Source organism: Ursus americanus, chromosome 5 (assembly GCF_024610735.1).
Source record: "Ursus americanus isolate L20-20 chromosome 5, mUrsAme1.1.p, whole genome shotgun sequence".
In the NCBI taxonomy this organism is placed as follows: Eukaryota; Metazoa; Chordata; class Mammalia; order Carnivora; family Ursidae; genus Ursus; species Ursus americanus.
The window spans coordinates 9,255,114-9,272,237 of record NC_142131.1 but is presented as its reverse complement, the minus strand read 5'-3'; the positions used below and the strand labels follow the sequence as shown (position 1 = coordinate 9,272,237).

Sequence of the window (17,124 nt, the reverse complement as noted above, 5' to 3'; positions counted from 1 at the left end):
GGAAAACCTGAGACATACTTTTACAGTAAACCCTACCCCAGGTCCAGTACCTGATATTCAGGAGGGACTTCCCAACTAGCAACTTCTCCCTAGGGAATGAAGAGTATGGACCCACATCTAGTGTGCCAACTTTAAAGACTCACACTTGAGTAGTGGGCATCCAAAACACTTAGCTCCAAAAACCAATGGGGCTTGCATCCACATATCCATGAGATTGTGGCAAAGAAGAAACATTTAATGGGCTCTACAGACTTACCATGACTATCCCCCCCAGGGGTCAGCACAGAAAGAAAAGGCAAAAAATGCCCATCTCTATCTTAGCCTGAAAGAGGTCTATCTGCATAATTTAAAAGTCACTATCTGAGGGTCAGTCTTCTAATTTAACATATATCCAGGGGCTGATCACAATCCTCCCAGGGAAAGAGCCTCTTGATGGCCTGCCTCTGATAACCAACAGGGCTTGCCGCGTTCCATAGTACTGTAGCAAACAAAGAAACAGTTCTCAAACAGCTAGCTATTCCCACAGGGCTCAGTGCAGAGGGAGCAGCCAAAAAACACCCACTTTCACATTTTCCCTGGAAGAGGCCTATTTGAATATTTTAAAAGCAGCTGTCAGGGTCAGGTCTCTAATTTAGAAGGCATGTAGGGGTTGACTGCAATCCTCCCCAGAGATCAGGGAAACCATTGGACTTCAGCTTTGCCTTCTCAATTCAGCTCACTACAAATTGTCAATGTCTCCCTAGAAGCAGCTTGCACATATGCTGGCATCCCAGTTTTTGTGGTTGCCACCCAAAGGATGGATCTCAGGACTGTATGGCTCTCATAGCCAAAAGGTCTTGCACTGATGGGTCCCATAGGACCACAGTAGAAAGAGCCCAAGCTAGGCTGAATGATAAGTTTCATCTAATTATAACTATAGGTAAGGTTATAGTTATAGATAAGGTTTATCTGGTTAATATAGTTATTAAAAATAAATATGACTACAAGAATTTGTTAATGGATGCACAAGGTAAAAAGACATAAATTATGACATCAAAAACATATAATGTAGGGTGAGAGTAAAAAATTAGAGCTTTAGTATATGTTCAAGGTTAAGCTGTTATCAGCTTAACAATGACCGTTGAAAACATATTTTATGTAAACCTCATGGTAACCAGAAACCAAAAACCTATAGTAGACACACAAAAGATATAGAGAAAGGAATCTGAGCATACCATTGCAGAAAATCATCAAACCACAAGGAGGAAAGCAAGAGGAGACAAAAGGAAACAGGAACTACAAAACAGCCAGAAAATAATTAACAAAATGGCAGTAAGTACATACCTATCAATAATTACTTTATGTGTAATGGATGAAATTCTCCAATTAAAAAACATAGAATGACTGAATGGATAAAACAAAACAAGACCAATCTATATACTGCCTATAAGAAACTCACTTCAGATGTAAGGACACACACAGAGTGAAAGTAAAGAGATGAAAGAAGATTCCATGCAAATAGAAGCCAAAAGAAAGCTGGGGTAGACGAAATACTGAAATAAGAGATAAATATCATTTTAATGAAAAAGAATCAATCCAGTAAGAGAATATAACATTTGCAAATATTAATTTATCCAACAGAGGAACATCTAAATATATAAAGCAAATTTTAGAAGACCTAAAGGGAAAAACAGACAGCAATACTATAATAGTATGGGACTTAACACCCTACTTTCAACAAGAATAGATCATCCAGACAGAAAATCGGTAAAGAAACATTGGACTTAAACTACACATTGGATCAGATGGACCTACAAACATTTACACAACATTACATCCACAGCAGGAGAATACATATTCTTCTCAAGTACATATGGAACATTCTCCAGAATAGATCGTATAGTAGGTCACAAAATAAGTCTTATTACATTTAAGAAGAGTGGAATCATATCAAGCATCTTTTTCAACAACCGTATGGCACTAGAACTCAATTTCAAGAAGAAAAGTGGAAAATTCACAAATATGTGGAGATTTAAAACATGCTAGTGAACAACCAATGGATCAAAGAAGAAATCAAAAAAGAAATTTAAAAAATACCTTGAGATAAATAAAAGTAGAAATGTAACATACCAAAACCTATAGGATGCAGCAAAAGAAATTCTGAGTGAAGTTCACAGAGATAAATGCCTACATTAAGAAAAAAGAAAGATCTCAAATAAGCAACCTAACTTTACACTTCAAGGAACTAGGAAAACAACAAACTAAGCCCAAAGTTAGTAGAAGGAAGGAAATGACAAAGATCAGAACAGAAATAAATGAAATAAAGATTAATGAAACAATAGGAAAGATCTATGAAACCAAAAGATAGTTTTTTGAAAAGATAAATGAAATAGACAGCTTTCAGCTAGAATTGCCAAGAAAAAAAAAAGAGGACTCAAGCAAATGAAATTATGAATGAAAGAGGGGACATCACAAATGACACAACACAAATACAAAAGATCGTAAGACATGACTATGCACAATTACATGCCAACCAGTTGTTCTTTCTTGCTTTCATCATTCCCTCCTTTTTTTTTTTTTTTGCCTGCTCTGGTTTTAATCGGGTACTTTATGAGATTCTATTTTCTCTCATCTATTAGAATAGCAATTAAACTTTTTATTTTTAAAGATGTATTTATTTGAGAGAGAGAGAGCGCATGCATGAGCAGGGGGAGGGGCAGAGGGAGAGAGACAGCCCTCAAACAGACTGCCTGCCAAACACAGAGCCCAACAGGAAGCTCAATCCCAGGACCCCATGACCTGAGCCGAAATCAAGTCAGATGCTCAGGCACCTGTGCTGCCCAGGCATCCCAGCAACAATATTTCTTAAAAATGTTTTAGGACTTTCCCTAGAATTCCCAGTATAAGAGCAAGTTAAGTCTACTTTCAAATAACACTATACCACTTCATGGGTAGGAAAGGTATCTTATAAGAGAATACTCTCAATTCTTCCTTCCTCTTTTATGAGATTTCTGTCATCCATTTCACTATCCATAAACAATTAACATCTTATGACCATTATTATTTTGAACACAAGTCCTCAATTACACCAATTAAAAATAAAAAATGAAATAGTATACCTTCATTTATTCATTCTCTGGTGTTCTTTGATTCTTATATAAACTCAAATTTCCGACTCATGTCATTTGTCTTTTTTCCGAAGAACTTCTATAAACATTTCTTGCAAAGCAAGTTACTTACAAAGCATGTTTCTTTGTTCCTTTAGTTGGACTCAGATTTCTGATTCATACCATCTTTCTTTTTTTCTGAAGAACTTCCTTAAACATTTCTGGCAAAGCAGGTTTGCAATTCCTGTATTTTTTTGTTTTCCTGAGAATATCTTTATTTCTATGTCATTTTTGAAGGACAGTTTCATTGCACATAGCATTCTAGGTTAATGATTTTTTTTCAGTCCTTTAAATATTTCATTCCACTCTCTTCTTGTTTGTATGGTTTGTAAGATAAGTCTGAGATAAATAATCCTCAATCTTCTATCAGTGAGGTTTTTTTCTCCTGGCTTCTTTCAGGATTTTGTCAGTGTTTCCTGATTCTACAAGTTGAATATAATATGCCTAGTTGTAATTTTATTTTATTTTATTTGTTTTATTTATTTATTTATTTATTTATTTATCTATTTATTTATCTATTTATTTATTTATTTATTTATTTATGGTATTTATCCTTCTTGGTGTTCTCTGAGCTTCCCAGATCTGTAGTTTGGTGTTTATTAATTCTGAAAAATTCACAGCCATTATTACTTACTTCTTCTGTTCCTCTCTGTCCTTCTCCTTCTGGTGTTTGTGTGGCACATTTGTTACACCTTTGTAATTGCTGCACAGTTCTTGAATATTCTGTTTCAGTTTTTTTTTTAATCTTTTTCTCTGTATTTTTCAGTTTGTGAAGTTTCTATTGACATATCTTCACAGTCATTGGTACTTTAATCAGTTCTCTCCAGTCTACTGATGGGCCCATGAAAGGGATTCTTCATTTCTGTTATTTTTTTTTTGCTTTCTGGAATTTACTTCTGATTTTTTTCTTAGAATTTCTATTTCTCTTACATTACCTATTTTTGCTTTCATGTTGCCCACTTTTTCCCATTAGAGCCCTTAGCATATTAATCATAGCTATTTTATGTTCCCAGTCTGATCATTCCCAAACCATGCCATATCTGAGTCTGGGTCTGATGGGTGCTGTGTTTTTTCAGTTTGCATGTTTTCTTGTCCTTAGAATACCTTGTAATGTGTTTGTTGAAAGTCAGATATTAGGTATCATGTTAACAAGAACAGAGGTAAATAGGCCTTTTAGTATGAGGTTTTTATGTTTATCTGTCTAGGAGTTAGGCTGTGTTTAAAGTTTGCTGTAGCTATAGGTGACAAAGGTCGCAGTTTCCCATGGTGTCCTCATTCTGTCTTCCCGGTTGTCTTTAGGTTTCTCTAGAATCTTTTTATTAAACAGTGTGTGTCTTGCAGCTCTCTCAATTGTGCTTCTCTGTTATAACATTGGATATCTATTGGTGTGGTGCTAAGATATTGTTGAGGGAAAGCACTCTATAATCTTAAGATTAAATCTTAGATTTTGCGTCTCTTTTTGTCCCAGTGCCCCTGAGTCTCTAAGCTGTGACCTTCAGAAGTTTTTCTACCCTTTTTTCTCCCTTCCCTTATGTGAGACAGGAAGGTTAGAGAAGGATTGACTTGTCCGATTGCCCTCCTTTTTCAAGTTTGGCAGGGGAAACTCTGGAAAAGTAGTTTCTTACAGGGTAGGCTTCTGTTACAGACAGCAGACGCCTCCTGGGTATTATTTCAAATGGTTATTTTCCTTCTCCTCCTGCCCAAAACACAAGATGATTTTCCTCTCAGTTTCCACTGTGAGAACCTGGCAGAGCACCTGGATGTTTAGAGTCATGAAAGTGTGTGGGGTCCTCCTACAACTGGGTCCCCAGATTTTAACTCTTAAGTTACTACATGTTCCACCTCCAGCAATTAGTCAGGTGCTGTTCAATATTCAGTTCCAATGGCTTCTGTTCCCAGTAAACTGCAATTCTCTCTATTTGCTTTTCTCTCCACTTCGGGGGGCAGCAGTTTGCCCAGTCTGCCCTCTGTTATTGATTTTATTTATTTATTTATTTATTTATTTATTTATTTATTTATTCGACAGAGATAGAGACAGCCAGCGAGAGAGGGAACACAAGCAGGGGGAGTGGGAGAGGAAGAAGCAGGCTCATAGCGGAGGAGCCTGATATGGGGCTCAATCCCACAACGCCGGGATCTCGCCCTGAGCTGAAGGCAGATACTTAACCGCTGTGCCACCCAGGCGCCCCTGTTATTGATTTTTTTATTTGTTCAACCCTTTTCTTATTGTGAGGATGGGAGTGATGACTTACAAGTTCTTTACATACTGGAGTAGAAACTATAAGTCCTATTGTTCTTTATTGTTTTTCATGACACTTACTAATATAAAAACAATCTTAGTGTGCAGCCCATACAAAGACAGGAAATACAGATATAGATAGACACCTAAATTCTATGTATATGTACTTACTTTTCTACTTTGAGTTGATGTTTTACCACAATATTTAATATGTATAAGTCTTATAAACACAGAGGTCCTTTTCTTCTCTCCCTTTATAGTTGTCATATATACAATATCTATAACCTTTGAAAAACTACACCAGACAATGTTATACTTCTTTGATTTTGAGAGTTACATATATTTTAAACTTCAGATGAAAATTTAGTCTACTTCCTAGTATACTTTTCACTTCTTTTACTCTTCCTTTGTGCTTCAAGTTTTCCTCTAAGATTATTTTGCTTCAGACGGAAAAAATACTTAATTTCTTTTAGAGATAATAACATAGAGATAATAACTTTACGAGTTATCTTTTGCCTGAGAATATCTTTATTTCATTTTCACTCTTGAAGGATATTTTTACTGGATAATGATTTATGAGTCGACAGTTTGTTTTGTTTTGTTGTCTTTCAGGATTCCAAAGATATTGTTTTACTCTCTTCTGAACCCATGGTTTCTGAAGAGAAATTCTTGGTCATTTGTATTATTGCTCATATCAATATTGTTTTAACATTGTTATTTAATAATGATGCTATCTGGATCCCTTGTGGTCTGTTTTCTTGTCTGTTTTGTCTGATAATTTTTGGTATTATCTTTTTTTTTTTAGAGTGTTGGTTTTTTCTGCTGCTAGTTAGAGTGCTGGCTGACCAAATTAATCCAATTAGAGACCAAATTAACTCCTGGCTAGGCTACAGTACTTCTGGAAGTTCCTCCTTCTTAGGTCTTAGCCTTACAGAGATATCAGAGAACTTGTAGTGTTTATCACAGTTCCCCTCCCCAGTGTTTTCTAAACGCACTCTCATTTACTACAGAGTATCACAGTACTGCTAGACTTTTCCTCTACTTTTTATAAGATTTCTGCTTGATTTCAGCAACTTACATTCATAATTCAGCAAATGTACTGAGTGAAAACCCAAGAGTATTGCCTCATTTGTCTCTCTCTCTCTTCTCTCTGATATCCTGCCCAACCCTATTTTTGTCTCTCTAGGTTGATGCATCTGTCACAAATGTGTGCTGATTTCTTATCATCTAACTAGAAGCTTTTTGCCCAGACCTTTGCCCAAATTCTCAGCTTCTTGACAATGTTGAGAATTAGCAAATATCTCTAAAGTATCCAACTGCAAAAAGTTGCTTCTCTTCTTAAGGGTCTGCCGTATTTCAGAATTTTGGCCTTTGAATTTCTATTTGCCTAAACAATCCTCTGATGCCTTGAGACAAATCTTTTAAACTTGATTCAGTTTTTTATAGTTGTTCTCAGTGGGAGCATTGGTCTGCCACAAGCTACTCCAGTGTAGGCAGAAGTGAAACTCTTATTTTTTTACTTACTTTACTTGCTCAATCCTTAGGTTTTCTATTGAAATTCTATTCCCCTGTATTTAGTATCAATCTCTGCCAAGTTCTTTGAATTTTTGCATGTTTAGCTTAAAGGAGACCTTACTTACACATACTTTCAGAGGAACTTCAGTTCTATTCTTTGATGTCTATAAAAAGGCAGATATACCAATTCAGGAACACAAGGTAAGGCTGCATATAGTCAGTATTGTCTCTTAGTTGTTAGCCACTTTAATACAGAATATTACTTCTAGGTTCTGAATCATTTCAATGCCTTTTTTTTCTTTAGTACTTTATGCATAAGCAGCACGTCGCTAGCTTCCATCATGATATTTCTGCCCTTAATATGAAAGGTGAAATTATGCTTTATATTTATTTTACATGCTAAATAATTCCAAGAATGGTATAAACTTGGTATATAGATATATATATCTATATATATATACACGGGTTACTAGATAATTATTAACTGACTGAGAAATACACTGTTGGTTCAAATGTAAAAATCCAATATACAAAATAATATTTACCCGGCATAATCTTCATTGATCCCAGCAAGTGGTATTGGATTACAGTGTACAAAAATTACAAACCCAAAGAATGTAAGTGATATAACAGATGTAACCATTACAAATCTCATAAGGGCTTTACAAGACATGCGTAACTTGGAAACAATGATACCTCCCAGAAGCTGGCCAAGTCCACCTCCTGGAAGTAAAACAAATCCTGAAAGAAAGGCAGAGAAGGAAAGAAAACAGTTTAAAAAAAATAGTCAGCTAAAAAAATAGTACAGAAAATTCATATGTAGATGCAATCCCCCTGCTCTAAACATACAGCAAACATAGATTTAAATAAAAAGACAATGAAAACTTAAAGGCATGATAAACATCTCAACAAACCTGAACCTTAAGAGTACAAATTTGGGAGTAGGGCTAAAACTATAGGCCTAATGGAATGATGGAGAAGTTTTGCTCCTATGTGGTAATGGCATCTAAGATAAATCCAGAACTTAATTCATGCAAAACAGAAGATGAGAACTGTCTTATTCAGAGCTATTATTGAATAGTTGCCTGGATTTATACTTTACATCAAGAGACATGCCCATGACAAGAATTCAAAAACAGAGGTTCATTACCAAGAATTAAACTAAGCCACCCACTGGTTCTGTGAATGGGTGTGCAATATTAACAATCTCACAACAAAGTGGGATTTCAGAATAGCCATTATCGGGAATACTTCTTTTCAATCAAGCATAAAGGATTAGATAGAGGCAAGCAGAAGGAGGATAAGAAAGAGGAGGAAGAAGACATATAATTAGAAAATAGTCATATGAAAGTAGTACAGTAAATGCATACATTGATATAATCTCCTTTGCTCCAAATATAAAGAAGTGGTAGATTTAAATAGGAATATAGCAAGAGAAATATAAGGCAAAATAAATTCCCATTAACATCAGATTCAATTTATATCATTGAAGATCTGTGGGAAGCTTGTAAATAAGTAATTTTAGAATGCTTAAAAAGATAAATGAAAGTTTAACTGCCATAAAAATGAAGAAGAAATAAAATAAAAAGAGAAAGGAATGAAAAGAGCAGACGAATAAAAAATTAATAAACCTGGACATTTAAAAATATAATTGTTAAAATAAAAACTGAAGTCCCAGGCCAGAGACATTTGCAGTTAATAAATTAGAAGACGGCATCATGTTTTTCATGCACTATGTTATTAAAAAAAAAGAGTGAAAGGAGAATAACCAAGATAAGCAGTTAAAAGACAATAAGTACAGTGGAGAAATATGATAAACATTACCCAGATGAACAAGGTCAAATTCAAAAGTAGTAAGCCATGGTGATAGTACGCACCCTTCATATGATTTGATGAAAATGCCACTCTACTTCTATGATCCTCCCTCTAAAACCCATAACCCCTGTCTAATCACAGGGCGGGGGGAAATCAGACAATTCCCAATTAAGGAACATTCTAAATCATACCTGACCAGCACATCTCAAAACTGTTCAAGGTCATAAAAAACAATGGAATACTTAGAAGCTGTCAAACCCAGTAGAATCCTAAGGGATATGACAACTAAATATAATATATCTTAAATGAGATCCTGGGAGAGAAAAAAGGACATTATATAAAAGCAAAGGAAAAAAAAATAAAATACTGACTTTAGTTAGTATTGATATTGGTTCATTAATTGTAACAAAACTACCATACTAATGTGATGTTAATAATAGGGAAACTAGGTGTGCAGTGTATGGGAGCTGTCTGTACTATCTTCATTTTTTTTTTTTTGAAAATTTAAAACTAATCAGAAAGTAACTTTAAAAAAAAAACACACTGGGAAAAGAATAAGAGGCACTACAAAATGTTTTACAGCACTTGTGAGAAGTATAATGGAATGAATGTCAGAGAAATAATATATGAAGAATTGAAAGTGAGAATGAGAAATTTCCATCATTAAAAAATATATTAGTTGTGGGAATAAAACTAGTCTCCAACCACTGAGAATGATTAAGAATAAATAATTAAATCTATCCTAAGACACACAGAAGTAAGGTAAGAAAACTTCATACCATCAAGAATAAAGCAAAAATCGTGAAATCTGCCAAATAGCACGTTACTTGCCAAAGAATGATAATTATAGCTAATTCATAAAATGATAAAATTAATAATCTAGACTAGACATGAACACATTCACTCACTCTTGAAGACTGGGGCTAGTGAACTATCAATGTGTAGTTAAAATCTCCTGAAGAAAACAAAGGGAATAAAATGAAAAAAAAGAAAAATGAGTCCATTGAGAGAGGACAGGATAGTAGGGGAGAAAAGAAGCAATTTGAAGGGTAATAAAGAAATACAAGTAAGAAGTTAAAAGCTACTAAAAAATGTCAGAATCCACAATAACGATAAATGGATAAAGCCTAACTATTAAAATGACAGATTATCAAATTGGATATTTTTTAAAGAAAAATCTGAAAATAAAGTACTAAAAAATGTGCCATGAAGGGGTGCCTGGGTGGCTCAGCCCTTAAGCATCTGCCTTCGGCTCAGGTCATTATCCCAGGGTCCTGGGATGGAGCCAGCATCGGGCTCCCTCCTCAGTGGGAAGCCTGCTTCTCCCTCTCACACTCCCCTCACTTGTGTTCCCTCTCTCGCTGTCTCTCTCTGTCAAATAAATAAATAAAATCTTTATTTAAAAAATGTGCCATGAAATGTAGCTCATAAACATATATATATATATACCTAATGACATTGTATAAAATAAATGTTAAAATTGCCCAGAAAATTAAGAAACCATAAGCAAAGTATTTTTTCTCAGCTTTCTCATAAACAGACACTTAGCTTACAACATTACTAAAGATATGGAAAGTATTACTTGATGTGAATAGTTATTTAAAAAGAGAAACAAAACCATATATTTAAAAACTAAAAATCTTTTCTCAATAAGACATGACTTAAATAAAAACATGATAAGAACCATAACTTAAAAATACTTACAATAGAAAAATAATGAAAATTACATCTAAATGTATGAGATGCTACTAAGGAAAATCTATAAAGAATTATGCCACCATGATAAGGTTGTTAGAATTAAGTGACTCAATATTTAATTGCTTAGAAAAGTATCCAGGAACACAGTAAATATATGAATGTTTGAAAAAAGGTAGACATTCACAAACAAATTCATTAGAAAACAAAAAAAGTACAAATTAATAGAGTTGGGGCAATATTTATCAAGAAAATTGTGGGAATTGGAACTGAATCAGGAGACTTCAGAGGGTGAGAAGTAAGCCTGAAAGTAAGGAAGTCAAGAAGAGGCAAACCATTATCCCAGAATCTCAGAAATGAAGAGCAATAGGTACCATTAAAAGCAGGAGTTGAGACAAAGATAAAAACAAGGGGAATGGATGGCAGTCTATATAAAATGTTTGAGCTCCAAGTCCTATCTCCATCCCCATGGCATATAACTGACCCAGGAAAAGGCCCTTGGTTTATTTAGCTTGAACCCAACAACTACAGATTTGGGAGAATCACGAACATTTGTGAGCAAAAAACTGAGAACCCAACTCAGCTAGGAAAATACTGTCTGTCAGGCTCTTGCCCTAGGCAATAAGAAAATACTGGCACAGGGAGTTCAACAATTAAATGGCTAGCTCTTTGAAGGCTACCCCAAAAGGAAACAAAGCAGTTGAAAATTCAACCAGTGCTGCCAGGATACAAGAGCTGGGCACAAACAACACACATAGGAGATGACCCTGAAGTGCCAGGTTCTGGTGAACCGAGGACGCTGCCCTATAGAGCACTACAGGACCTCTTCTTCATAAGGCCATTACTTTCAAAAGTAGGAGACATATCTGACCTCTCTAACAAAGGGAAACAGACACAGAGGGTTAAACAAAATGAGGAGACAGAGGAATATGTCCCAAATGAAATAACAGGACAAAACAAAACCACAGCAAAAGATCTAAGTGAAACAGATATAAGTAGTATGCTTGATAGAGAATTCAAAGTAATGACCATAAAGATACTCACTGGACTTGAGAAGAGTGGAGAATTTCAGTGAGACCCTTAAAAAAGAGATAGAAAAATGCAAGAAAAAACCAATCAGATGAAGAACACAACAAACAAAATTAAAAATACACTAGATGGAATAAATAGCAGGCTAGAGGAAGTGGAGGAACAAATTAGAGACTTGAATAGAGTAATGGAAAGAAATCAAGCTGAGCAGGTGAGGAAAAAATTATGCAAAATGAGAATAGACTTATAGTACTCAGTGACTCCATCAAGCACAACAACATTCACATTATAGTGATCCCAGAAAAAGAAAAAATAGTTGAATATTCCCTAGTCTGAGGAAGGAATCAGTTATCCAGATCCAGGAGGCACAGATATCCCCCAATAAAATCAACCCAAGATGTCCACATCAAGACACACAGTAATTGAAATGGCAAGAAGCAATGATAAAGAGAGAATTTTAAAAGCACTACGAGAAGACAGTTACATACAAGGAAAACACCAGAAGGCTATCAGCAGATTTCTCAGCAGAAAGTTTGCAGGCCAGAAGAAAATGACATGAAAGGAAAAAAATTTACAGCTAAGAATACTCAATCCAGCAAGGCTAACATTCAGAATAGAAGGAGAGATAGAGTTTCCCAGACAAACAACAGCTAAAAGAGTCCATGTTAAAGGGGACTCTGTGAGGGAAAAAAATGTTAAAGGGGACTCTGTGAGGGGAAAAAAAAAATAAGTAAAAGTAAGAAAAATAGGAAGTTTAAAAAGCAGTGAAAATAAGTATATCTGTAAAAATCAGTCAAGGAACTCACAAAATAAAAGGACATAAACTATGATGTTATCTACTTAAAACATAGAGGAAGGGTTGAAAAATAAAGAATAGGCTCAAACTTAAGTGACCATCAACTTAATATAGACTGCTTTACACAGAAGATATTATATATAAACCTAATGGTAACCGCAAATCAAAAACCAGTAATAAATATGTAAAAAATAAAGAGAAAATAATCCAAGTATATCATTGGAACTAATAAATAAATTCAAAAAAGTCACAGGATACAAAATCAACCTACAGAAATCTGTTGCATTTCTATAGACTAATAACAAAGTAGCAGAAAGAGAAATTAAGAAAATAATGCCACTTACAATTGCACCCAAAATAATAAAATACCTAGGAATAAGCTTAAACAAAGAGGTAAAAGACCTGTACTGAAAACCATAAAACACTGATGTAAGAAATTGAAGACGACACAAAGAAATGGAAAAACATACCATGTCTATGGATTAGAAGAACAAATACTGCTAAAATGTCTATACTACCGAAAGCAATCTGCACCTTTAATGTAGTCCCTGTCAAAATACCAAAAGCATTTTTCACAGAGCTAGAACAAATAATCCTAAAATTTGTATGGAACCACAAAAGATCCCAAATAGCCAAAGTCACCTTAAAAAAGAAAAGCAAAGCTGGAGGCATCACAATTCCAGACCTCAAGCTGTATTACAAAGCTTTACATAAATAGTATGATACTGGCACAAAAATAGATAAAGAGATCAAGAGAAGAGAAAACCAAGAAATAAACCCAAAACTACATGATCAATTAATCTTCAACAAAGCAAAGAATAGTAATGGGGAAAAGACAGTCTCTTCAACAGATAGTGTTGGGAAAACTGGACATTGATGTGCAAAAAATGGAACTGGGCCACTTTCTTACACTGTACAAAAATAAATTCAAAATGGATTAAGGACCTAAATGTGAGATCTCAAACCATAAAAAGCTGAGGTTTGCCACACTGTAACAACTATTATTAAGACTCATACTGGTTAGACAAAGGATTCCTCTTGATTTCAGACAACAGTTATAGAGACGTACAATTATAATGCATGTGAAAAGAGGGAAATTTACAACCACTATAGACAGAAACCAGTGAATCATTAGAAGTTGATTTGATTTGTTGGTTTGTTGATGAGATAGCGGAGTGAGCAATTGCTTGTTAATGTAAATTGGTAATAGCTAGGCTGTCTGAGGGCCTAATTCCTCCTACAGTCTGTCATGCCAACCTTGGATCCATTCTAGGACAAAAGTAAAACATCTCCGTTGTTTTGCTATAATATTGTGACCCTCTCAGGAAGATTTCCCTAAGAAAAACATTTTCCCATGTAAAACCATAGATGAGGCACTGAATAGAATTTGGACTCTTAAACTGCCTCAGAAAAGGAGGTAAAATGACCTTGTGGGTGAGGCTTTGGAATTCAGTGTACTTTTGTTGTGGCTTCAATATACTAATGCTGTAGCTTTCAATTGTATATTAAATTCCAAAATGTATAACTGGTAATTATATTTAAAAACTTGTGCTATATATGCTCCTAAACTCCAAAAGTAAAGATGAAATACATAAATTGAAATACCAAAACCTGTGTCCCTATCTCCTCTTGTATGGTCCAACAGAAATAACATAGAATCCTGGGAGGATAACGGAAAATCCCAGCCTTGATTATGGCCTTAAAGGAAGCAGGGGTAGTAAGAGAATAAGAATGAGCAATAACTGAATTCAACAGACCTTATGCCCAGTGAAAACAGTTATCAAGGAATTGATATTTACAGCAGATTAACCACCAATTAAATTTAGTTATTGTTCCTATATTCCTTGAAGTCCCAGACGTTGTGAAGTAACTACATTTATGGCACACTTGAATGGCATTTGAGATGCTGTCTTGGACATTGCCAAGACCTTCTTTTGTATCCCATTAGCAACCAAAGACAAATTCTCAGTCATGCTGCAAGGCCACAAATATATATATGCAGTATTTCCTAAACTCCCCTGACTATTACAAGGGGGTATATCAGGATTTATTGTGAGTACCATTACTCACTGTGCCAAAAGCTTTCAATGATAAATAAATATTCAGTTGGATGAAGGGTCAGAAGTCTCAGACTCAAAGGCTCTGACTTTGGTGTAACCACACCTTCAATCAGCAAAGATGACTGATAAAGCCCAACAAAATCCAGAAGACTGCTCATCAAGTTTTGGGGGAATTATTCAGACAGATTCACAATGCTCAACCCCTCTGTCAATTAAGGACAAATTGTTGTCCCTCTTCCCCCCAACCAAAAGGCAGCATAGCATCACTTTGGACTCTGAGATTACAAGCAGTAGCTGACTCATGGATATTCTATTTTAGTGGTATTTTCAATCAGCTAACCCACAAGGGGTGTAATCCAGACCCAAATTTGAAGCTAAGCAACAGGCTATGGCATACTTCTTGCTTCGAGGCACCACAAACCTAATTATCCATTTGAGCTACAAGTCTCTATAACTGCGCATTTTGTGTACTGGAGCATTCTGGAAGAGGGAGCCAGCCTCCTCATCCCTTGGGGTTTGGACTCACTGACTCCCTAAAACAGCTAGTTTGGAAAAACAACTCTTAGCTTACTACTGGCCTCTTGTCAAAACTGAAGCCCTGACCCGAGGAGGCTTTGTGACTCTGTGGACTGATATTCTCATTTCGGGATACTCTAAATCCTATTCACAACTATTTGACAAGCCTTCCTTGTCAAGTGAAAATGGTATATTCAGGCTATAGGGATATTCATAAGAGATCTTCGAGTGTTCAAAGAAACATCACCAGTAGATCAAATAGCCCTCAGAAGACTGTGGAAATCTTTCTCAGAGGAGCTTCTTGGATGGATTATTGACATATTATTTATATGTACCACCCTGAAGGCAGTTATTACTATAATAAGAGTAATACTCTCAGAAAAGGTGGTATAAAATTTTTTCCTGACTTTAGTTGAAATAATCCGTGACACTACACCTCTTCCTCAGAAAGCGTTCTGATCAGCCTCTGCCACTGATCAGCACTATTTCAGACAGAATTGCCCAAAACTTCATCCTTGTAGGCCAAGGTAGAATATATACAATTGCTAATACTTTCTGTTATATCTGAATTAATAATTCAGGCTAAGTTAAAAGGTCAATACAGAAACTTAAGGAGAAAGCCATCTTGCATTCTAAGGTAGACCATGAGGGCCAAAGGATTTATTTAGCTGGTTGGGTCCAAGACTTTAACAGCATGACTGAGGCCAAATACTCCATGTGGCCTTACCCTGTTGCTTGGAGTTTTGTTGATATTATCCTTTAATTAAACACTGTACTTAAACAAATTGAATGAATTTAGTCCCACTCTTTTCATGAGATTTATCAGAATGGCAAACAACATGGTGGACTCATGGCAAAATATTGTCATTATGGCCCTTAAAACTGCCGTATTTTTTTACTTTGGACTATTTGCAGTCTGACAATGGTATGCCCTGTTTCATAAAATCTGCTCCATAATAGGCTGGTGGCCAAAATTTTTGCATATCTCAATATTTGTTTTTTATTTGTCCCACATGTTTTATGTTCCGTATTTCTTTCTTGTTTTTTTTAAATTATTAATCAAATTTTTCAAATTAATATACTCGTTTACTCTTTTTTTTTTTAACTATTACTGGTTACCCTAAATGTTACTGCGTGTGTCCTTGACTTTTTACAACATAAAATAAATGATAATATTTACAACTTTCCCATTAATGCCAGAATCTTAAAACATTTAATACTAACTACAACCTCTTTTGGAGAGCCAATTCTTAGTATCTAGTAAAACCGAAGATGTACACAGTATCAATTCACCTTTAATGTCTAACCCTAGACCAACTTTTATAAATGTGCACAAGTAGACATGTATGAGCCTATTCATTATGGCATTGTTTGGAAGAATGAAAAGTTGGAGGCAAATTCATGCCCATTAGTACAATGATAGACAAATAAACAGTGGTATATTCATAAAATAGAATTCCACAGCATTAAATAGATAGACAACAATGTGAATCTGATGGAAATAATTTCAGATGAAAGTAGCAGAAGAATATAAACAAAATGATACATGAATTTTAAAAACAGACTATACAGATAGGCCTACAAGCAGTAAAAATATACACACATGTTTGGGATGATTGCACTCTAACTTTAGAATAATGGCTATTTGTAAGGGGAAAGGAAGAGAGGTGGGACAGGAGCAACGCAGAAGTCAAAAACAAGGGGCGCCTGGGTGGCACAGCGGTTAAGCGTCTGCCTTCGGCTCAGGGCGTGATCCCGGCATGATGGGATTGAGCCCCACATCAGGCTCCTCTGCTATGAGCCTGCTTCTTCCTCTCCCACTCCCCCTGCTTGTGTTCCCTCTCTCGCTGGCTGTCTCTATCTCTGTCGAATAAATAAATAAAATCTTTAAAAAAAAAAAAAAGAAGTCAAAAACAAGATGAATCCAAGAAAGTGCACACCAAGACATAATAATTAAAATGTCAAAAATTAATGATAAAGAATCTTAAAAGCAGCAAGAAAAAGCAACTAGTGACATACAAGTGAAACCCTATAAGGCTATTTGCTGATTTTTCAGCAGAAAATTTGCAGGCCAGAAAGAAGTAGCACAAATATTCAAAGTGTTGAAAGAAAAAAAACTACAACCAAGAATACTCTACCCAGAAAGGTTATCACCCAGAATTGAAGGCAAGAAAAATAATTTCCCAGATAAATAAAAGTTAAGAATTCATCACCACTAAACTAGCCTTGTAAGAAATGTTAAAAGGACTTCTTTAAGTGGAAAATAAAAAGCCATAACTAGAAGTAAGAAATTATGAAAGGAAAAATTTCACT

The 17,124-nt window shown here is 35.2% G+C and overlaps 1 protein-coding gene across 1 annotated transcript in view; it reads right to left on the bottom strand.

Annotated features, from left to right (window-relative positions):
• The window catches only part of SLCO6A1 (solute carrier organic anion transporter family member 6A1), a 96,938-nt gene that overhangs the window by 39,214 nt on the left and 40,600 nt on the right, over window positions 1-17,124 (bottom strand). Inside the window, exon 8 of the mRNA XM_087861894.1 lies at window positions 7,446-7,641. Coding sequence (XP_087718020.1) covers window positions 7,446-7,641 — 196 coding nt within the window. The remainder of the gene's footprint in view (window positions 1-7,445; window positions 7,642-17,124) is intronic.